A 24,678-nucleotide genomic window follows, 5' to 3' on the forward strand; every position below is an offset into this window, starting at 1 on the left:
TTTGCATTTGGGTATTGCAATTTCTCCACCGTACGATTTGGACCGTTTCCTGTTGCAGCCACTATGCCTACCCACGCAAGTGAGGTACCATTTTTATCGGGAGACCTGGGGGAACGCTGGGTGGGAGGAAATTGGTGTGAGCGCAGTGACGCCACGCTTTCCCACGCATTAAAAGTGTGGAAAAACTGATTTTTCCAGCAAAAATTGAGGTTTGCAAGGGATTCTGGGTAAAGGAACGTTGGAGGATCCACGCAAGCCATACCTCCTTGGAAGCCCCCGGGTGTCTACTTTTCAGAAATGTGTGGGTTTGGTAGGTTTCCCTACATGGCCGTCTCGCACGGGGCCAAAGACCCAGGTAACCCCTCTTGCAAAAACTGGCGGTATTGACATTCAATACAACCAGCTTTTGCAAGAGGGGTTACCTGGGTTTTTGGCCCCGTGCTAGACGGCCATCTAGGGAAACCTACCAAACCCACACATTTCTGAAAAGTAGACACCCGGGGGCTTCCAAGGAGGTATGGCTTGCATGGATCCTCCAACGTTCCTTTACCCAGAATCCCTTGCAAACCTCAATTTTAGCTAAAAAAAAAATCATTTTTTTCACACTTTTTTGCATGGGAAAGCGTGGCATCACTGGGCACACACAAATTTCCTTCCACCCAGCGTTCCCCAGGTCTCCCGATAAAAATGGTACCTCACTTGCGTGGGTAGGCATAGTGGCTGCAACAGGAAACGGTCCAAATCGTACAGTGGAGAATTAAGTTTTCAATTTGAGAGTGTGTGATTCAAGGAAATTGTGACAGACAATTTCAAGTTTGCAGGAGATTCTGGATAAAAATCAACAATAGAATTCACCAGAAAGACATGACCATATACTTCCATGGTTTAACAATAATAACTAAATTTAGTAAGTTATTTATGGCTATAATGTACACCGTAACAGAGTTACTCAAAAGTCAAACATTCAAGGCACGGCTAACTATTCCTCAAAGACACACACATACAGGTTGGATTTGGCACGAGGGCGAGTGATGGTTCAGTACATAAAATTTAATTAACAAGATATTTCAAAAAATGAAATGCTCTGTCAATAAATAAATGCATAAAAACCGAACCAGTGACTCGCAACTCGTGAGCTGTAAAGCCACGACAAGGCACCAACCGTTTTACAGGCCATTCACGCGCCTTTCATACCTGATACAAACCAGACCATTGACACCATCCGGAAAGAACAGCAACACATTACAACAATCACAATAAGGGACAAGGTACACCCTACTTCAGAAAGAGATAAAAGACAAACATTACTGCACAGCCATCAAATCCGCAAGCACACACACATTCTGGTTGGATTTGGCACGAGGGTGAGTGATGATTCTGTACATACAATTGTATTTGCAAGTAATTTCAAAAAAATGAAATACACTGCGTATAATTGAAAGTATGATAAACTGAACCACTGACTCACAGCTCGTGAGCTGTAAAGCCACGTCAAGGCACCAACCTCTTTACAGGCCATTCATACACTTTTCGTACGTGTGACACATACAAAACATTCACACCGCCAGCCGCGGACCCATCACATTTCAACACTCACACCAGCAGACAGCGCCATTCAAGGGCCCATCACTTTCACACGCCCACATTTCTGAAATTTCAACAACACAAAATGATGGACTGCGTGGAGTGTCACTCACCTAGCAGTGTGTGTAGTGACCAAAGTAACTACTCACACACCGCCAGCCGAGCGCCAGTCCACCGACACCACCACCCCAAGCACCAGACCATGCACACCACTAGCCAAACACCACTCAGCGCACACCGACAGCCAAGTACCACTCCACACACACCACCAGCCAAGCAACACACCACGCACACTGCAAGCCAAGGAGCACACCACACACAACGCCAGCCAAGCACCACTCCGTGCACAGACAGCCAAGTACCACTCCACACACACCACCAGCCAAGCGCCACTCCACACACACCACCAGCCAAGCGCCACTCCACGCGCACCACCATCCAAGCACCGGACCATGCACACCGCCAGCCAAACACCACTCAGCGCACACCGACAGGCAAGTACCACTCCACACACACCACCAGACAAGCACCACTCCACGCACACCCCAAGCCAAGTGCCACTCCACAAACACCGCCAGGCAAGCACCACTCCGTGCACAGACAGCCAAGTAGCACTCCACGCACACCACCAGCCAAGCGCCACTCCACACACACCACCAGCCAAGCGTCACTCCACACACACCACCAGCCAAGCGCAACTCCACACACACCGCCAGCCAAGCACCACTTCGTGCACAGACAGCCAAGTATCACTCCACGCACACCACCAGCCAAGCGCCACTCCACGCACACCACCAGCCAAGCACCACTCCACGCACACCACCAGCCAAGGACAAATCCAAACACAACACCAGGCAAGCGCAAGAGCACGCACATGGCCAACAAAACACCAGACCACGCACACCGCCAGACAAGCACCAGTCCACAGACACCGCCAGACAAGCACCAGTCCACAGACACCGGCAGCCAAGCGCCAAACCATGCACACCGTCAGACAATGGACACTACACGCAAACCAACATCATACTTTAGTTTTTTTTGAAAATGAAAGAAAAACAAAAACAAATTGCAAATTGATACAAATCTACTAACTCAACAACTACACTAAAAAGACTACACAAATGCAAACTTTGAAACTGAACAATAAGACCAACCAGTTCACTTTACCACTCATTGATACTCCCAAAAATTCTTTTGCGTGTGGTACAATCTATAACAAGCAGGTACACACAGCCCGGGGTTTGAAGGGCAGTCAGGGCAGTACATACGAACCTCCTTCCGCAAACCTCTTCGCCAACAGACTCTACATCTCCGACTGGGAAAGTCTTTTGAGGTTGTAGGAGGAATTTGACCAGGAAAATGGCGATCTTTCAATCTGGCAATATCCTCCACCACTCCAACTCTAGGAACACTTGCCTGTTCAACTAAAACAAGGCTGCCTATTACAGACTCCTGAAACTTTTCAAAAGTAATCTTTGACTGGGGACAAGATTTCTGGAACACAACAAAAGCATTAAAGGTTGCCAAGTGGAAAAGATGGATAGCCAACTTCTTGTACCAAATGTAAGCCTTACGAAGAGCAGCATACGGTTCCAACCTCTGATCTACTCTGTCAACACCACCCATGTACTTATTGTAGTGCATTATGCACACAGGTTTGCGCACTTCTGCAACCTGACCCCAAACAGTCACCGGTTCAGTGCTTTCATCATGTATTGTAGTCAACATGTAGACATCTCTCCTGTCTGAAAACTTCACAGCTAGAAGCTCCTCACAACGCAATGCACTACACTGTCCCCGAGCAAGCTTCTGACACACAAGTTCTTTTGGGAAACCTTTACGGTTTGAGCGGATTGTGCCACAAGCAACAGTGTCCACTTTGCCCAATTCCCTGAACAACCGCACACCAGTGTAGAAGTTATCGACATACAAATGATGGCCTTTGTTAAAAAATCCACGACCAAGTTCCCACACAATTTTCTCAGTCACTCCAAAAGTCGACGGACAACCAGGGGGGTTAATCCTGGATTCCTTACCAGTGTACACCCTGAAATTAGAGACATATCCAGTCTCACTGTCACACAGCATATACAGTTTGATTCCATAGCGTGCCCTCTTACTAGGAATGTATTGCCGAAATACCAAGCGGCCTTTGAACAACAGCAAAGACTCGTCCACTGCAATTTCTTTCCCAGGATAAAAGATCTCAGAAAATCGATCAACGAAATGATCAATGACAGGCCGAATCTTGAAAAGACGGTCACAATCAGGGTGATCTCGTGGCAAAGCAAGACTATTGTCAACAAAATGCATCATCCGAAGCAGAAGCAAATACCGATCACGACTCATGACTGCCGGAAATATAGCTGTAGCCATCAAGGGTCTAGTAGACCAATATGAAGCCATTGATGGTTTCCTAAGCAAGCCCATCAAAAAAGTTAAACCCAAAAACTTTTTCATCTCCTCCAAATTTGTGGGAGTCCACCGGGTAGCTCTAGCGTGGGGCTTAAGGCTGGCACTGTTCACCCTCAAAAAATTTTCAGCATACAAATTAGTCTGCTCTACAATCTCTGCCACAAACACATCATCCATAAACAACTTGAAAAAATCAATAGGCAAAAAGTTTTCTGTGTTCACCCTACACCCTGGAACACCAGTAAATTCAGGCAATGCCGGCTGCACCATGCCTGGTGCAACCCAGAGGTCAGAACTTTCAACATCAAGTCTTGCAGCCGCAGGCTGCCGCCCAGCTGCCTCTTGTCTTACTGCACCAACTGGAATACTAGCAACCCCAGGCTGCAGCCCAGATGTCTCTTGCCGCACTATTGGCACAGGAATGTCCTCCGCAACCACAGACACAACAATGTCCTCTGCAACCACAGGCGCAGCAATGTCCTCCGCAACCACAGGCACATCATCCACACCAAAAGTAGCTTCATCAGCACTCAGAGTGTCTTCATCATCAGATGAAGCCATGTGTAGAGAAAACTCGCTACCTGAATCTTCACCTCCCACCTCTGGTTCAGAATCAGAGTCAGACTCTGGACCATGGTCAGAGGAAGAATCAAAAAGCAATCCAACAACTTGCTGAGCAGTAATCCGGCGGCTAGCCATTATCCTTACAAATAAAGGAGTCTGCACAAACAACAACAACCCCAACACTGCGCAAAGTAAGATGAAAAATTTAAGCCTTTTTAAAAAAAAAACTAATTTAGAAAATATATACAATTCACTTACAAGACACAACTACACTCACCAGCACCTACTCTGCAAAGACACAGCAAAGGGGCAACGATATCCCACTAGAAAGAAGAAGAAAACACACTTACATCTACAGAAGGACACATCAAAAACAAATGCAAAACATGTTTTACAATCACAACAAACAGAAACCAAACATACTCGTATTTTACTACACACTTTTCAAAAAAATACAATCACAGTACAATTGAACAAAAAAGAGGTCTCTTACCAAACACATACAACTACAGAAACAGCAGAACAACCAGTAACGGAACCGCACACTGCAACACTCTAAAGAGAAAAAAAAACAACACACATTACAACAGGCTATGTCACAGGGTATGTCACAAATGGGGTGTCTGTCCCCAAGGGGGGAAGATTATAAATCATTATAAACGTGGGCCCCCTGGAAGCAACCCTACCGAGGGCAGAGAGGCCAAATAAAGACACGGCAGAACATACTGAAAACAAATGGGCCAAAGGAAGCAACCCTTGGCCAAGGGGTCGCTCCCTATAAAAAACAAAAACCTGGAGTACAGTGGGCTTTTCTACCCCCCCCCCCCCCCCCCCCCCCCGGGACCAGAAACTGTAAAAAAAAAACAGCCACTCCGCCCCCAGGGGGGGGGGGGCAGAATAGTCTACAATATTTATAATGCCCCCTGGAAGCGACCCTTGCCCAAGGGGTCGCTTCCGTTATAAATATACTAAAATCCCTGGTGTCTAGTGGGCTTTTCTACCCCCCCTGGGTCCAGATGTGGCCCAAAAAATGGGTGATCTGCCCCCAGGGGGGGGCAGACAAGTCTACAAAAAATTATGGGCCACTAGGAAGCGACCCTTCCCCAAGGGGGTCGCTTCCTTTACAATTAGAAATAAATCCCTGGTGTCTAGTGGGCTTTTCTGCCCCCCCCCCTGGGTCCAGATAACGCACTAACATGGGCGATCTGCCCCCAGGGGGGGCAGAAAAGTCTGCATTGAAAAATGATGGCCCTAGGAAGCGACCCTTCCCCAAGGGGTCGCTTCCTTTACAACTATACATAAATCCCTGGTGTCTAGTGGGCTTTTCAGCCCCCCCTGGGTCGAGATCGCTCGCTAAAACGAGCGATGTCGACCCAGGGGGGGCAGAAAAGTCTGAATTATAAAAATATTGCCCCTGGAAGCGACCCTTCCCCAAGGGGTCGCTTCCTTTACAATTATACATAAATCCCTGGTGTCTAGTGGGCTTTTCTGCCCCCCCTGGGTCGAGATCGCTCGCTAAAACGAGCGATGTCGACCCAGGGGGGGCAGAAAAGTCTGAATTACAAAATATTTGCCCCTGGAAGCGACCCTTGCCCAAGGGGTCACTTCCTTTTCAAACGTAAACAATCCCTGGTGTCTAGTGGGCTTTTCTGCCCCCCCTGGGTCGAGATCGCTCGCTAAAACGAGCGATGTCGACCCAGGGGGGGCAGAAAAGTCTGAATTACAAAATATTTGCCCCTGGAAGCGACCCTTGCCCAAGGGGTCGCTTCCTTTTCAAACGTAAACAATCCCTGGTGTCTAGTGGGCTTTTCTGCCCCCCCGGGTCGAGATCGCTCGCTAAAACGAGCGATGTCGACCCAGGGGGGGCAGAAAAGTCTGAATTACAAAATAATATCCCCTGGAAGCGACCCTTGCCCAAGGGGTCGCTTCCTTTCCAACAAAAAACATCCCTGGTGTCTAGTGGGGGCATTACTGGTGCAGGATCGCGACGCTGTGCGCGATCCTGAACCAGTAATGCCCAGCATTGGGACATCAGGGGAGAGGAAACAGTGTTTCCTCCCCCCTGATGCCTCAAGGCACCGAGAAATGGCCCCCCCGCCCCACCGGAGCACCAAACACCGACCTTGTTCCTGGACGCGCTGGAAGCCATTTGTTTCCAGCGCGTCCAGCGCTTCCTGATGACGTCGGCGCGCGCTGTGCGCGCTGACGTCACCAGGAAGCGTGGGGGGGCCAGGGGGTGGCAGCGGAAAGTCTTCCGATGCCACCCCAGCAAAAAAAACCAAGATCGCTGCACAGGGGGGGGGAGCGCCAGCGCTCTCCCCCAGGGCTGTACTGATGACGGAGCGGTTCCGTCATCAGCACAGCCCAACCGATGCTGATGACGGAACCGCTCCGTCATCAGCATCGAAGGGGTTAAACTTGATGCATGTGTTTTTGTAAAGTTTTTTTTTTTTTTTGCAGAGTTTTATATAGCGCAAACTAGACCCGAAGATAACTGGTATCAGAGTGCTTTACATAGCACTAGTTTTGTTACACAAAGACATATTAATTTTTCTTAGGCATGGGGAGATTAAGGGCCAGATGTAGGTAGGCTTTTACTGGTCGGTAACAGCCGAAATCGGCCGTTACGACCGGTAAAAGCCTTTTCCTATGTAGGAGGCTATATTACCGATTCGGTATATAACGAATCGGTATTTACTGATTTGGTATTTACCGAATCGGTAAATGAGATATAGGAAGCACTGTAAACAGTGCTTCTGGGCTTTAAGAATTCGTTATTTACCACCAACTATTAGTTGGTGGTAAATGAGGAGTTCTATGTAAATGCATAAATGTGCATTTACACCTGTGCCATCTGACAGACATACATGCCCTTAGGGCATGTATGTGTGCCACATGTGCACACCAGCACTAATCAGGGGTGCAACAGGGTGTCAAAGTGACACCTTGCCACCCTTGACTTTTTCCCAATTTTACCGAATCGGTAATTACTGATTCGGTAATTGACCACCAGGCCCATAGGAATGAATGGCAAATACCGAATCGGTAATTACCGATTCAGTAAATACCGAATCTTAACGATTCTGTATTTTTTACTGATTAATTACCTACATAGGATTTACCAATTCTAAAAAACCGAATCGGTAAAATTCGGTATTTTAGAATCTGTAAAACCTATTTACCTACATCTAGCCCTAAGTAATTTGCCCAGAATCACAAGATGTTGAGCGTCGTTGCTGAGACTCACCCCGTTTCCCGAGCTTCAACGTCGACTGCTCTAGCCGTAAGGCTACATCCTCTCCCCTATATCCACCCGCCACCATACTGCACACGACCAGCACTCGCCCATTGACCTAAGCACCTTCACAAGGCCATGCCTCCTCCTATGCCTGGCTTCCCTCTGTCCTCACATGCTCAGTCCACCATGCCTCATGTTTCCTGCCTCCACCTACTCTCATCTTTCATTAATCTATGTCCCGCATCTGATCCCAAATACCTGCACAGTGCCAACTCCCAACCAACACTTACCGACTCAGACACAGATCCCTACCTCTTTGTTGAAGTCCAACCCACCTTCTTCTGCCTTTGCTCAGCCTCCTTCCCACAAAACCCAATGTACTTTCCACTAATTATGAGTCGTCTTCCCTCTGTCCAATCTTCCACCTATTTCTAAACCCCACCTCTCCAGTCAAAACCTGCCTCCTACACCTCAGTTCAATGCCAGCTTCCCTCTCTCCATCGAAGGCCAGTTTCCGCCCACTGGTCCGAATGCCAGCTTCCACCCCTCCACCCAATGCTAGCTTCCAACTCTCCACCCAAGGCCAGTTTCCATCCACTGGTCCAAATGCCAGCTTCCACTCTTCCACCCAATGCCAGCTTCCAAGCTGCCACCGAAGGCCAGTTTCCACCCACTGGTCCGAATGCCAGCTTCCCCCTCTCCACTCAATGCCAACTTCCACCCCTCCACCCAATGCCAGCTTCCAACTCCCCACCGCAGGCCAGTTTCCATGCACTGGTCTGAATGCCAGCTTCCACCCCTCCACCCAATGCTAGCTTCCAACTCCACCGAAGGCCAGTTTCCACCCACTGGTCCGAATGCCAGCTTCCACTCTTCCACCCAATGCCAGCTTCCAAGCCGCCACCGAAGGCCAGTTTCCACCCACTGGTCCGAATGCCAACTTCCAACACTCCACCGAAGGCCAGTTTCCACCCACTGGTCCGAATGCCAGCTTCCACCCCTCCACCCAATGCCAGCTTTCAACTCTCCACCGAAGGCCAGTTTCCACCCACTGGTCCGAATGCCAGCTTCCACCCCTCCACCCAGTGCTAGCTTCCAACTCTCCACAGAAGGCCAGTTTCCACCCACTGGTCCGAATGCCAGCTTCCACTCTTCCACCCAATGCCAGCTTCCAAGCCGCCACCGAAGGCCATTTTCCACCCACTGGTCCGAATGCCAGCTTCCAACCCTCCACCCAATGCCAGCTTCTAACTCTCCACCGAAGGCCAGTTTCCACCCACTGTTTCAATGCCAGCTTCCCCCTCTCCATCGAAGGCCAGCTTCCACCCACTCGTCCCAATGCCAGCTTCCACCCCTCCATCCAATGCCAGCTTCGACCCCTCTGCCCCTGTGTGCAGGAGAGTCTTACATTCTGGTAATGGTAATGGCAATCTGGAGATGGCGGCCTGACACAAACCAAATCTCTGGTGGCCTTTGTACTGAAGCCGGCAAGTCCTCATTAACATGCACAAGCCTGAAAGCTCCTATGGTTTGAAGTGGAACAGTGACAAAGGAAAGAAGATTGTGCAAAATAGTGAATAGTGACAGATCCTCCTTCCACAACTGAGAAGGCACTGCAGGAGGTGCTTCATATGCTGAAGTCCTGGTGCATTGACAATGAGATGTTGGGCAAAATGCACAACACTGGGCTCCTAAGACTGCAAAGCCCTCCCAGAGGATAGTCACATTGCTAGAGTGCAGTTTTAGTCCCACCATCCAAACTGATGTGAAAGGTTTAGAGCTCATTAAGTTTACCTGTTTTTCTGTTGCGCGTGACACACTTCAGGGATCTGGTACTGCTTGGGTAATGTAGCTCGGCTGGGGACTCATTGAGGGCCTTTGTGAAAATATTTCTGTTAATTGCAGCACATGACAGTGCTACGATTAACAGGAATACTTTCACAAAGGTCCAGAAACAGCCCAGAGCTGTGCTCCATAAGACATGCATCAAGTTCAAAAGCCCGAGGTGTAAAACACATGCCGTGTTTGTAAACTTGCTGCATTTCATTTCTTAATAGAGTGCGGCTGTGGGCTGTTTCTGGGCCTTTGTGAAAGTATTCCTGTTAATCGTAGCACTATCATGCGCTGCAATTAACAGAAATATTTCCAACAATGGCCCGCAATCCACCCCCAGCCGAGCTCCATCAAGAAAACTAATGCAGCGAGTGTAGGAGCTTCTTATTGCTGAATGCGTGGACAGGCTGCTATTAAAAGGACACTTAACTGCCACTCCCGGCGAAGCGACCATTGTGCGCGCTTCACATAGGACACAGCGCGCTCCGGCTGCAAGAGGTGCGCTGGCGCCCAGCCGCGCAGCCTGCTGGGAACATAGCTGTTTAGTAACTTTAACATCTGGTCCTGGGTCCCCAGGCCAGTGCTGTTATTTGGGCTCTGGTGGTCTGTTTTGGGATCCCCTACAGCCTGCACCTTTTTATGATATATTAAGACAAAGATAAAGATCGTGATGCCTGCTCACTTGCTGCACCTAATAAATATGGGCACCAACAAGTGCTGTGTCTCTATCACTCCTGCTTGTGCTTCCTTTATTCAAACTTCTGGTAGGTAGCTCTTTGTGAGTCCACAGGACATATAGTGGGACCAAGGACCCTGAGCAGCTGATCTGCAAAGGAGGTGCACTTCATATGCAATTGTACAGACATTTTGCTTGTGTCTGAAGCCCTTTTTAGGGCTCGGCCTACATCCCAGAAAGTGGGTGTGGCTTCAGATTTCTTAAGAGAGGACTTCGAACGCTAACCTACGAATTCCAGAGAAGCGCGTGAATTTTGTTCGTTATATATGGCAGCTACATGGCAATTGGCCCTCGCATGGCTGTGTTTTTACAAGCCAGCATGCAATCGGCCATAGACTGTAGAGTTTCTCCACTTCCTGCATATTCCGTGCGGAGACACGCAGCAGAAGGGTATAATTCATCAATTACCAGCTGTCAGGGGCTGCCGTAATTGAAGCCAGATGGTCGGCGCGCATTCACCTCTTTCCAGTTCATTTTTTTTTCCAGCTGTGTGTGCGCACATGCTGGCTCGCTGCCAAAGCGTGTGTGTGTTTTGCGCATGCCGCCTCCCGGTCAAAGCTTGTTTCGCCAGCATCCGTTTCAAAATAATAAAGAACCACTAGAGAAACGGCACAAGCCTTCACTACAAAAATAGCAGAAGGCTAAAAAGACCTCTCCCATCACCTTCCGTTTTTTTTTTTTTCAACTATTGCCAGTCTATTGTAACTCGTGCACATTGTGTGAATTTGGGCGCGGGTTTATTACATTATGTGGCAGCTAGAGTGAGAGCTGACAGCAAGGTAAGGAGAACACCAGTCTTATTGTAACTTGTGCACATTGTGTGATCTAAATGCACTCGCTGCGGAGGTCTGTGTGTGGTGTGCGGCCCGCATAGCGTTGTATTAATGTTTCTGCTACAGAACGTTGGGTGCCCCTTGTAGGTTATTAGTTCCTATTCCAGCAAGTTAGCTCAGCGTGTTAATGTGTTTCCTGTATAGAGAAGCGCCTCGCCTGTAGTAAACAATTACAAGATGGCTCAGTGAGTTAATGACGAATCTGCCTGCCACAGAATGATGTCTTTAAATGAAAAGTTACTGGTTCTGAGCACAGTTTTGCGGTTTAACATTTCTGCGGTAGACATTTAGGTAACCTGAAGGTAATTCTCATTGTAAGTTGGGTGTGTAAACTCCCTACTTCCAAAAATAACACATAGATGAAAGGTATCACTTCAAACGGGAGGAAGTTTGGTGTTGGAAATGTTTGAATACAGCAAAGTCAGCTCAGTTTGTGTAGTCTGGCATTGACGGGGCTATTTTTGATAACGAGGCATATAGTTTCCTTTCTTGAACTCCATCTATGTATGTACATGGTATTTCTATATCATAAACCGACCAACAGGCAGCTGTGTGCTGTGCGGGCTCAGAGACAATGACTGACAGGCGGGGTGGCCGGGCTATGGCTGGTCACTGCCCTGTGATGTTGTATTCTTTAAGAGAGGAGTCTTCGCCCCTTTCCTGAACTGGATCCGCCTTGGGCGGGGGTCCTGCTGGATATAGGGGTGCTGTCTCACATGCTGGGTGCACAAATGGAGAACGCCTGCCTTCTTGTGTTTCCTTTCTTGCACTTTTTGCACTTCTTGGTCTGCAGTCTGAAGTGTCATGGCTGCGGGTGTGCCTAGAAGGACCGCAGACTGGGCTTGTCTCCATGATAAGGGTTGGTCTTGCTGGCTCGGGCTAGTGGATGGAAAAAGAAACAGATGTATTTATTTTTATTTTTTAAATCGCATTTCTCGGTATCTGCGCCCACTCACCTCTTTTGCCCTTTCTTGAGGTGCCTGCGCAGACACTGCAACGTATGTGTGTGCACGCACCTCTCTAGCGCTCACGTGTTGTCACTGAAATCTAGCGCCCACACGCCCGGGGGCGCGCTTCAAGGTTAGTTTAAATTTCTGTCTGTGATCTTGGTGTGGTTTGCTCGATGTTGCGGACCCTCAGACTCCACTGGCACAATAGGGCTTGATAGAAGGGCTTCAGGAGCATTGGTGGGCACGATCAAGCAGGGCGTGGCTTTCATTGATGCAGCAGGCGCAGTGGCACCGGGCGCAGAGGTCTGAGGGGCCCAGTGAACCCAGATTCTTGCTGTATTTTATAATTTTTAAGAGTGTCCAAGGGGCCCTTTTACTACTTTGCACCAGACCCCAAGACACGCTTGCCACACCATTCGAATACAAACGGAAACAGCAGCTTGAAGCCTTAAAGGCGGGCCTCTAAGCACTGCCGGAACGGAACGCGAGAGATCCTGGCCGAAGCCGGGAAGCGCACTTTAATATTGCACTTTACCTTAAACTGGCCTCGGTGTATGTCTTGTCTTTCCGTGTGTCACGTCACTTGCAGGTGTAGGAACAGAGGGGCTTATTTACATGAGGCAGCCACATCCTATGTGGAGGAGGAGCGCCACCTCTGTAAACAGAAAGTAAATGAGGCTACCGCAAACCCACGGAGGGAAATGAGGGACCCTTCTTAACCCCCAATATTTTAAACAGTGTTTTAAAGGGTGCATATGCAAAACCTACCAAGAGGGATAATCCTGAGCCGGTAATCTCAAGGCTCCCCAGCGAACATACTGTACACGGCACCCGTCTGTTGTTTACGTTAAAGAGCAGCAGTGCTGTTGAGTGCAGAGTGCTGTTGAGTGCAGAGTGCTGTTGAGTGCAGAGTGCTGTTGAGTGCAGAGTGCTGTTGAGTGCAGAGTGCTGTTGAGTGCAGAGTGCTGTGTGCTGTTGAGTGCAGTGTGCTGTGTGCTGTTGAGTGCAGTGTGCTGTGTGCTGTTGAGTGCAGTGTGCTGTGTGCTGTTGAGTGCAGTGTGCTGTGTGCTGTTGAGTGCAGTGTGCTGTTGAGTGCAGTGTGCTGTTGAGTGCAGTGTGCTGTTGAGTGCAGTGTGCTGTTGAGTGCTGTGTGCTGTTGAGTGCAGTGTGCTGTTGAGTGCTGTGTGCTGTTGAGTGCTGTTGGGGGTCAGAGGGCTGAATGCTGTTGGGGGTCAGAGGGCTGAATGCTGTTGGGGGTCAGAGGGCTGAATGCTGTTGGGGGTCAGAGGGCTGAATGCTGTTGGGGGTCAGAGGGCTGAATGCTGTTGGGGGTCAGAGGGCTGAATGCTGTTGGGGGTCAGAGGGCTGAATGCTGTTGGGGGTCAGAGGGCTGAATGCTGTTGGGGGCCAGAGGGCTGAATGCTGTTGGGGGTCAGAGTGCTGAATGCTGTTGGGGTTAGAAAAAGAAATGTCATGAGCAATGCCAATAGCTCTACCTTTAATGATGCCGAGACCATTGCATTGTAAATGCTTGTTTGGTATTGTGTACTGTCTGGTGATTCTTTCAGATAATACACAAGGGCTCGGAGTCCCCATCTTGGTATTCCCCTTCATAGTGCCCCAGAGTTAGTGAGAGATTCTCTTGGAATCTTGATGCCTGTGGTTTCCTCTGATAGCCCCTGGGGTGTCTGAGGAATTAATTTGACTGAGGTTCAAATTCTAGTTTTCTGTTATGTCTGTTATCTTCCTCTAGATATCATATGATACCTGGTTCTCTCTTCTTGTCTCTATTCTGTACGTGAAGTTGCACATTTGGCATTTTGAAAACACTGATAGCTTGATTTAGAGTTTGATTTAGAGTTTGGTGGAGAAACACCCTGCCGCCATACTGACTCTTTGCCCTTTTGTTTAGACTCTGGTAGTTCATGTTTCCAACTGCGTTGCCCTGCAGGCTGCGCCTTGGGAAAACCAACACTGATGGCGTGGCACAATCGGGGCCTTCTGTGTAGGTGCATCAAACAATCTGTCCTGTTTAAGGCAGATGGTCTGAGGCAATTTCTTTTACTTAAGGACCACCAATGAAACCCTGGCAGCACCAAAGTGGTAAAAAAGACCCCATCCCCGCGAGGGCAAATACTAAATTGTCATGGTCATTAAGTCTTATTTTTTCAAAGACAAACACACACTTTGGAAAACAAACTTTTGATGAGTATCCCCCTCAAACATGGTAGCTGCTGATTAAGCTTTCATTGCCTTCAAAGGAGCCACTGCTGTCTCCTCTGAAAATACAGAGATCTTTGTAGGGCAAGCAAAGATTGCAAATATATGGTGGGGGGTAGTCCAACAAGGGGGTAGAGGAAATTACCTCAGCCATCATGAGTGACTGGAGACCTACTGCCAAAGCCTAAATCCGCCATGAGATACTGCCTTGGTTCTACTGGTGTGACCGTAAGAGGGCTGTACAGTGTTTCCTAGTGTTATCTGATGTTCTCTTGTCCGACTGTGAGAAATGCTCTCTGACATTTGTTGGATCTAGATTTTAATCAGTTCTGATTATTGAAAGTTTTGCTTTGCATTTTGATTTCGTTTTTCTTTCCTCTTTCCAAAAGGCTCCAGATTGGGTCGACGCAGAGGATTGCCATAGGTGCAGAGTCCAGTTTGGGGTTGTGACTCGCAAGGTGAGTGTAGCCAGTCACTGTAGTCTCCACTGCCCACTCTTCTGAGGCTCTCAAACAGTGTATCTCCTACCACGGTTGGCACTAGTCTCCATTTGTATCTGTTCTCCTGCACATCAAATTCTTCTCGTGGAATTATGTTCCTTTGTTTGCTTTTGGTAATGTTCTTTGCTCTGCCATAAGAACAAAGCCTGAGCCCATGTCTTGGTAGTGGGTTGAGTCTTGATATTAATTTAGTTTGAGGATGCTTGTCTGCAATTTATTTGTTTTTTCTGACTGACATATAACTAACTGTTCCATGGTGCCTTTCTGTTTCCGTCTGCAGCATCACTGCCGTGCGTGTGGTCAGATATTCTGTGGGAAATGCTCTTCCAAGTACTCCACCATTCCCAAGTTTGGCATTGAGAAGGAAGTGCGGGTCTGTGAACCATGCTACGAGCAGCTCAACAAGTATGTTTATTTCATTGCTGCTCCCAGTTCTGCAGATCTGTTCAGCACACATTTAGTTCAGTGCTATCCCCAGCTCTGCAAGTAAAGCATTGCAACCTGTCTGTATATGGACCGTCATGTGGACTGTCTTCTACAGGTCAGACCGCTCCATCCCTCACCCCATGAAAATCATTGTATAGGGAGGTCTGCTGTCTCATGGTGACTCTCCTTCCATGGTCTTGTTCTTGTGGGTGAGTTTAGGAGGTGCAGCGCATCTTGTTTTTCTGAATGTGCCCCAAAATAAGTACTGTACGGCATTTGTCTGCTTGAGGGCAACCTTTTGGAGTTGCAACTATCCATGCACTCTGAGCTACAACTTAAAGCATATATAACCTGGCCCATGCTGTTATTGCCACTAGAGTAGCTCCCCTATTTTCTGCATCTATTTACTATTTAGCACCAATCTCATTTATTCTATTTACATAACTAAGGTAGAAGCCCCTGGCAAGACCATACTGTTATGGATCTTCAGAATAATTAACACTCTGATTAAGTCATGCGTAACCATCTCTCTTCTCGTAGAAGGTTATTTGAAGGATATACAGGGACCCTAGTCTTATGCCACAACCTGTAAGAAATATTTCAGAAATTCTCAAAACTGACTTTTTTTTGGGTCCCCAACACAAAACCTTGAAGGTTGATGGCAGCTGGCAGTCTTCGTCTAATCCTACAACTACTCCCTGGTTTACCACCCAGAGAAGAATAGATGTAGCCCTCGTTAGAGGTGGCCCAGTTTACTTCCCTTTAAGTCTCTCTCTGCCACCCTAAATTCCCCCACACAAGAGACCAATTCCCCTTTACAAGGATTGCCAGTGTAACCCTAAGGTTACCTTGAAACATTCGGAATTATCTGTAAATCTGAGTCTGACACACTTCATATTTCCTCATTATTCTAAGAAGGTTCACTCTGAGATTTTGACAGCTGAAAGTAAATGGAACCGCAGTGTTTACACAGATCTCATAATTCCGATGGCGCCAAGCTGGGACCTCATCGGAATTAGGGGGTCCCTCATAATGAAGGCCTATGAGTAGAAGTCTCTGATGGTGAACTATATTCTCTGATACCCCAAAATGACTTATTTCCAATGAACTATACATTTTGTGTTAGCCAGTGAATGACTTTGTCCACACATTTAGCTCTTATATTCTACCCAATTGTGTATACACTTCTGGCATCTGCCCTCTGTATAATTATTATATATATTTTTTGCAGGGTAGCTGTCTGTTTCCCACTGTTCCCCAATGTTGCCGAAGCCCTGACCTTTCTACTCTGCCTCGCCCCTATGCTTCCTTCTGGTTAAATGTTTTATAAAGCAAGTGTTTTTTCTTCTTTTAGGAAAGTTGATGGTAAACCTGTCTCTGGCTCTGAGCTGCCCCCAGAATACCTGACAAGCCCCCTTTCCCAACAGTCTCAGGTGAGCACTCTGCCTAATTATTTGTGCCTCTCTAGTGATAAATGTCACTTTGTAATGAATGTTGTTTAGGTTCGTCATGTTTACTGGAATCGGGCAAAATCATATTGGCTGAGTTAACACATGCCTGCACAGGAGAGCTCTCTCTCATTGACAGACCTAGGTGTAGGAGCAGTAGTGTTTTCATGACTACCAAACACCAGTTATGGGTCTTCTGAATGTGTCATGAATGTTAGATACATTTCTCTGGTCTAAAACAAAGAGAGTCTAAGGAAGCATGTTTTGAGTTCCGTAGGGGGATGACTGTGGTCTAATGGATGTGCCACTGGTCTAAAGAAAGAGTTGATAGTTCTAATGTGTGTTGAAATTATGCTGTTGTCTTTTCCATAAGTCCCCTAATCTTTAAATTGATGTCTTACCTTCTAGTTCTCTTCTGCTTTTGACAAAGATGTCCTCTATTCCTAAGCTCCTCTGCTTCATTCCTTTGACCGGCACCATCTGTTTGTGAACTTCTTCATTGCTGTAAACCGATGCTTCCTTAAATCTTGTAGCACATTATAGATCACACTTTCCTGAGTTTCCGTGCTCCCTATAGCAATGCAGCACTTTACTTTGCACTCCGAAATAAGCCCAATTCCTCCTGGGCATTCTCTAATTCTCAAAACAATGTTGTTTCTCCCTGAACTCCTTGCCCTCCCTTACTGAACTTCTCTTGCCACCACTTCCGGCCTCCTCTTCTCTCTCCTTCCTGAGCTTCTTCTGCCTAAATGTTACTGTACTTCTCTGCACACCCCTGCACCTTCAAACAACATGTCTTGCTATGTTCCTGTACTCCATAAACCTATGCCACCCCTTCTACGTTCCTCTGCTGCCTTTGAAGATGCCATTTCCTGCACCCCTTTGCTTCCTGTTATGATGATGACCCTTCCTGGTTACTTCTCCTTAAAGCAATGTTGTCACTTTCTGAGATGCTCCTCCTTGCAACCATGCTTTCTGTTCCTGAGCTGCTCTTCTTCAAAACAATGCTGCACCCTTCCTGGCTTACCCTGCTTCCTGTAACCATGCTGTCCCTTCCACAGCTGAGTTGCATTGGTAATAATGCAGCCAGCTCCTATGAAACTCTTATCCCTGTAATGGCCACTTTGTGAACCATTCGTCACTTACAGTAAAATCTCTTGCTTCACTTCTCTGCTCTGTATAAGGTTACCTTCCTTTCTGGCCTCCTCTGTGCACTTCTGAGCTTTTTCCCACTGTCATGGTGTCTGGTCTTGTTAGTTACTAGTTTATTGGTTTGTTGTGGTGGGATTGGGCGAGTGGGATGGCTAAAAATAGAGCTGGTGGCATTTGCGCAACTAGATATTATAGCAAGTCTTGCAGTGGTAGCAGTGCCTCGGTGAGTGTCTTTTAACAAGATGGGACAAGTGGATGAAAGGTTATGCATAAAAGCTAGATCGGCAAAGCTAAATAAGCAGACAAATGTGGTTGGTGAGAACCAGGTTTATTAATTTACCATTCAAAGACTTTAAATAGAATAGCAATATCAACAAATCCTAGCAGAAATTTGCACTTCACACTCCTGTGGTACAGCTGATAATGTCCAACGCTGAAGTTACACCTGACAGTACATTTTTACAGTAGAGGAGTAGCTCCTGCGCTCGTATGTAGTTGCAACTGATGGCAGGCTAGGATAGGAGATGGGCCTGAGTTAGTTACATATGATGATGGGAGACCTGGAGCTGTACCTGCTGTCAGTTTGGGATATAATCTGAGGTGGTAGGAGTTGCACCTGACAGTGGAACAAAGTAGTAGTTTCTCCCAGTGCGATTAAACTCAACTAGGTTGCAGATAATGGGAAGAGGTAGCAACTGGATCGGATGTTGGAGGAATACAATCTGAACTAACAGAAGAACCAGCAGGTCAAGCATTTACAGGTTGTAACTGAAGTGCTCACAGATAATTATTTTAGGGGGTAAGATAAGCAAAGGACTTGGTTAGTGTGAAGTGGGATGAATTGATAATGGGTATTGTAAAAGCAAGAGATGCCTAGTGCAAGCTAAGAATGGGAACAAAATATCACCTTGTGCTGCTTGCATGACTAGTGTAGCACCCATGGGTGCTGGTGTGGGTGCGAATGGGCCCTTCTTATGTGTTTTGCTTTTTGTTTTTTGAATCGTGAATAAGACCCAGGCTGGGGAAGAGGAGAAAGGAGCGGCAGGGACAGAGGCTCAGAGCAGCCGAAAGGTGAGAATTACTGTAAGGGACGCTTGAGAATATTCACCCGTCCGCTTCTCTGCACCTCCCACACATGCCTGTTACTCATCTCCTGAAGCATTCCAGTTTACAGATATTGTATTCATACCTGAAGTCCCTAAATCCACAGACCTGATTTCACAGGCCCTCTGTGAATCCCCTGAACCTGTAGTATGTATATAAACCTTATTCTACCCGAGGAAGTCCTAAAACTCAACAACTGTGCATTTCCACACTGCTTTATTGCCCACAGACCTCGTACTCTCCTTGCAAAGCCACAGAACTCACAGACCTTGTATTTGGCCCATGAAGGCACTGTGCCCAAAGACATTGGATTGGTCCCTGAATGCCACTGATCCACCACCCCCAGCCCGATGAAGTCCTAGAACCCAAAGATCATATATGCACTTTATCAAGCAATTGTACCCAAAACGCATGTGCTAAACGTTGAAGCTGTAGAACTTGTCCCTTTTACTTTTTCCTCCCTTAAACGTCTTGTACCCAGTCCTTTTATTCATCCCGTGACACTATAGTACCTAAAGACCTTATATTTGCCCCATGAAGACCAAGAAAACACAGACCTTATACTTGCCCACTAAAGTTCTAGAACACACAAACCTTGTATTTGCTATTGTTACACACTGCTTACACTGTCAGTTCTTACGTTCTAAGCACATGGATTTTGTAATCACTCATCAAAATGTAGCACATTCTCTTTTAGATCCTGACAATGGCACTTATACCTTTTACTTGCCCACCTGAAGCTGTAAAACCCAAATACCTTGTGTAATTACTCCCTTAAGACCTAGGACCAACAGATCTTGTACTCACCCCATGTATTAATAGAGCTTACAGACTCTGTATTGGTCACTTAACCATACAACACAGACTATATACTCCTCTCCTATAATACGGCCACAAATCCTCTACCTAACTCCATATTAATCACATACTTTATGCTCACTATTTGATATCTTAGAACCCATATTCCTTGCACCACCTGTGTTAAACCTTACAACCCACAAACCTTGCACTTGCCTGCTGAAATGATGGAACCCACATATATTTCATCCACCCATAGAGATCATTGAAGGTCTAGACTTCGTGTTAATCCTTGAAGCTATAAAACCTACTGAACTTTTACTAACTCTTAGCCAGTAACTCCATAGAACATATGCCCCCCCCCCCAAAAAAAAATCTACCCCACAGTTTAATGGATTTACTCTGCAACTCCAGCACAATACTAACGCTGATCATGTGAAGTCCTAAAAACCAAAGGGTCTTTGCAATGTTCAGCTAAGTAAGTCACTCACAAATCGGATGTTCGTCCCTGGGAACTCTGGTGCCCCAAATTGTTTCCCCTTCAGTCCTGACATACCTTGTGCTTTGAGACATTGCTATTATCAGTGAGCTCTACAGCTCTCCAGGTTACTAATGCCTTGCCTGTATCACTCTTGAGTAGTGCTCTTTGCTAGGAAGGTTTTCCTGATGGGTGCCTTCCCCTGTTAAAGCCAAGCCCAGCCCACCCCCTTCCCCTCTTCTTTGGCCTGCTGCTAGGTCATTGCTTTTCTATCGGTCTCTGTTCTTTAAATTCAATTTCTGCATGCTCGTGGGGCCTATTTTTAGTGTCTGCTTTCTTCTGAAGGCCTTCTCATGCCTGAATTTTACTTCTATAGCTCCTGCTCGTCTCCTCACTCGGAGAGCCAGACCTTTGTTCTGATTTTTCTCTTTTTCAAACTTTCCGGGCACCTTTCAGCCACATGCTTTACTCTTGTCCTGTCCCATCTTGGGCTGGCTCCACACGCTTCACTCTGCAACAACCTCTCCTTGCTAGGAGTTTTCCCCTTCTAGCTTTGGTTCCTTCAGCATGTCTTTTGCACCTTTACCCTCTGAATGGCAGAATCCTCACCTCTCTGCGAGCTAGCTCCTTACTGCTGTTGCATCATTCAGGTCTCTGTTAATAAGGACCTGCCTTTCTCTGCGGCTGGTGTCGGGGAATATCCTGACTCTCTTTACCCACTCCATCACTCTGTGGAGAGAATATGGTCTAACGGCTAGGGCAGTCGACCTCTGAGCTGGGGACCCCAGTTCAAATCTAGGCAGGGACGCTCAACATTCTGTGAATCTGGGCAAATCACTTAATCTCCCTGTGCCTGACAAAAATAAATGGGGCCGTCTGTAACGTAAATGGTGCTCATGTAAAGCGCTCTGATACCTTTGGGTCTGGTTTGCGCTATATAAACTCTAAAAAGAAAAAAAAATCTCACTCTCTGGTCTTGTTTAACCAATGACTTGTCTGCCGCCAGAGATTTATGTCACAAAGACGCGGTCTGTGGATTTCCAGTTAAAGTTTCCTAGACAAGCAGTATACTCTTGCCAAAACACAGTATGTGAGGCAGTTTGCTCTCATACACAGGACCACATTGTCTCATTATGGACAGGCGAGCATGACCCAACAAACTTATACATCTTCGATTCTGAGAGTAGTTCTTCCACACACTGATGCACGTAGGAACTCTGTTTCATTCTTACAAAGTGACCTTTACCACTGGATTGACGCTTTCTGAGATTTATTTAGTTTCTGTGCTATTTACCCTTGTTTGTTATTGTGTCCTATTTCTATGTACGGTTGTGCATCAATTTGTGTTAATCTAGTTCTGCAGGAGTAAATATGCATGTACCGTGGGATGTACAATGGCTCTGTTATTGTGTGTGAATGTTTGAAACGGGTTTTTCAGTAAGGTGCTGTACATACAGAACATCAATTTGGTTCAGGGGCTGTCACTTTAATTATTTGGAGCTCTGCGAATGATTGTAATCCTGGGCCTGAATGAATGAATGCATGCATGTATGAGTATTTGAGAGTGGCTGTGTATGTAGCTGTCTTGAGCAGTGTTGTATGTATGATATGTATGCCTCCGTGGTTGGGTTTGTATGTGTAAGTGTTAGAACTGGTATGCATGGGGCTTTATAAATAGATGTACATGCAGTGTTGTGCATTTGTGACTGTGTAAGAGTGTATATCTGCATTTATGTAAATGGGTGAGAGTCTGTGTGTCTGTGAAGATGCGTACACCTGTTTCCCTAGAGCTGTGCATATATATTGGTTTAACTGGGGCTTAATAAATGGGTGTGTACCTGTGGAGGGCAATATGCATGCAACATTGTTAACTTGGGGCTGTGTGAATGGGTGCATTTGGGAATGTATAAGTGGCTGTAATTGTATTGGTGTATGTTTGTATAGTACTGTGTGAATGTGGGTGTACATGGGGTGCAGCTGGTCTGTTTAAATGGTTTTTCATGTATTGCATGTTTGGAGCAGTATCAGAATGGGTATATAACTAGGGCTATATGATTGGTGCACATCTATCTATTGGGGTAAAATGTAATGGTTATGTGTGTCACTGCACATCAAGGCCTTTATAAATCATATTTATCTTCTGGTGTGTTTCAGTGGCTATGTGGATTAGGTGTATTTATATTGTTGTCTAAAGTGAACTGTATGTTTTGGTGTGCTTGTATAGGTGTACATGTAAGAGTTAATTATTGGTTATGTATTTATCAGAAATTTTGTGTGTGGATCTATGCAAATGTGGTTACCTGTGTTATTGTGAATTTTGGGCAGTATGAATGGTTTTCCATATATCCTGTGTGTATTTGGGCTATCTGAAGGCAGTGCATGTGTTATTTATTTGGCTGTATTAATAGGGGTTACAGTATCTATTTGTGTATCTCAGGATATGCCATTAGATGACAGTTTAAACTTCTGGGACATTTTTAAAGGGATCTTCTGCATAAATGTTTGTACTTATAGGACTGTGTGAATGAAGTGCAGAGGCGGCAGTGGCAGAGTTTGGGTGTGTCTGTATGTTTTGTCTTCCTGTCCACCTGCCTTGTATGATTGTGGTATCTTGGCCAGTGTGGATGAATGTGCTCACTTCACTGTGTGACTGGACCGTGTGAATGGTTAACCGTCTAGTATTGGAGGTGGTACATAGGTACTTTATTCAGCATGTGGGATGATAGCTAATGTACATATCTGAATGTCACGGGCTGCATGCAGGTTCACTATGTGTTTTCCTTAGCAAACTTTTTGTTTCCTCGTTGGTGTGTACATTTAAGTCACTTCTGCCTTCTTAACACTCGGCAGTGCTCCAGATTCTTTCATGCCTAGCTAAGCAATTGTCTCTATATTCTATGCTCAGACACCGCCCAAGAGGGATGAAGCAGCACTCCAGGAGGAAGAAGAGCTTCAGCTGGCCATTGCCCTTTCGCAGTCTGAAGCAGAGGAGAAGGAACGTTCGGTAAGTATATGTCGTGGATAAGCAGACTTTGGGATGCAACAGTAGTCATTGAGCACATTCCACCAATTGTGCTCAGTGCAACCTTGTGTGTAATTAGGAGCCCTACATCTAGTGATGTAAGGGGATACTTTTTGAGAGAAAGACACTTAAGAGGTAAACAGTTGTAATAGGAGGTTAAGTCAAATCTGATTGGGCAGCTCATTAAGAAAACGGTTTGATAGTGTTTGCACTTTAGTGTTTACATGAAGTAATGAATAGGGGCCAAATAAATCCAGTCCCACTTGTATAGATTTACTGTGGCTTCAGGCAGAGTATTCATGTGTAGAGAGGCTATATTTAAATGTGCTATGCAATTAGAAAAGGATCAAGTGTTTACAAGCATGCCAGTTGATCACAACAGTGGCAAGCTCTCAGGGTGTTTAGATCATACTTGAAACCTGTTTCTCAACAATTACAAACACACAAAAATTATTTTAAAACAGTGGATAGTTCCCGAAGTCACAGAACGCAAAAGATCTGAACCTAATTGAGAGCTGCACTCCATTCTCTGAAGCAAATCCTGATTTCTTAGCAGATAGAAGCAGGGTTGGTGAAAAGTCAACAAGCTACAGCAACACAATAATTCAGAACAAGATGAAGAATAAGGTCACACTGACGCCAAAGAAAAGATACAGTATGAAGCTTAACATAGCATAGTACTCTTATAAACTCATCTAGGACAGAACAAGGAAACCTGGGGCTGGCAGGGTCATCTGGAAGTAGCAAAGTGGTTCAATTAAACTAAACTGAAATTGGCAGACTTAAGAACAAGGCTCAAGTCGAAACTGTAGATCTCTGGGGTGCAAAGGTTAAGGAAGCATAACCCTCTCAGGCACAAGGAGTCCTATTTTTCTTAATAGGTATAGTGCCAACTGGACACTTATTTTGGACACTGATGTTGTTGTGTGTTATTTACGGTGCCATACTGTACCAAAGTTCCAACCCCTACCACCATTATCTGTAACCTTTCACTGCTTGCACTTAATGCCTAGAGAGAGTCAATTACCCAAAGAGAGGAACTTGGTTTCCATTTTTGAGTGGATTTGGAGTTGAGTAGTTTTCATGACCCTTGGACACCATTAGTAAATACCACTTCTTCAACGTATACTGCACAATAACCAGTGACTCCTCCGGTACCCCACACAGGGTACTCTTAATCCGCAAACCTTTTTACCCACAGCAGCCCACTTACTTTCCTCACAGCTCCAGCCCAGTTAGAATGAATCACTGTTCTGTGGTTATAAAGAAACAGAGGTGAGACCTGAAGGAAGTGGGATGGCACATGAGTTTGTCTTTTTGGGATAAATATTTTCGTAAAAAATTGAACCAGTGTGTTTGATCTTTAACCTAAGTCTT

General features: G+C 46.3%; 1 protein-coding gene across 5 annotated transcripts in view; it reads left to right on the plus strand.

The window, feature by feature from the left end:
• HGS (hepatocyte growth factor-regulated tyrosine kinase substrate) overlaps positions 1 to 24,678 on the plus strand; it is a 304,838-nt gene that overhangs the window by 127,334 nt on the left and 152,826 nt on the right. For 3 of the 5 annotated variants that reach the window (XM_086931122.1, XM_086931123.1, XM_086931126.1), the window contains 5 exons: positions 14,763 to 14,831; positions 15,154 to 15,278; positions 16,654 to 16,732; positions 18,911 to 18,970; positions 23,185 to 23,283. In XM_086931122.1, coding sequence (XP_086787248.1) covers positions 14,763 to 14,831; positions 15,154 to 15,278; positions 16,654 to 16,732; positions 18,911 to 18,970; positions 23,185 to 23,283 — 432 coding nt within the window. The remainder of the gene's footprint in view (positions 1 to 14,762; positions 14,832 to 15,153; positions 15,279 to 16,653; positions 16,733 to 18,910; positions 18,971 to 23,184; positions 23,284 to 24,678) is intronic. The other 2 variants (XM_086931124.1, XM_086931125.1) reach the window with 1 other exon arrangement.

Source organism: Lissotriton vulgaris, chromosome 7, assembly GCF_964263255.1.
Source record: "Lissotriton vulgaris chromosome 7, aLisVul1.2, whole genome shotgun sequence".
Taxonomy (NCBI): Eukaryota; Metazoa; Chordata; class Amphibia; order Caudata; family Salamandridae; genus Lissotriton; species Lissotriton vulgaris.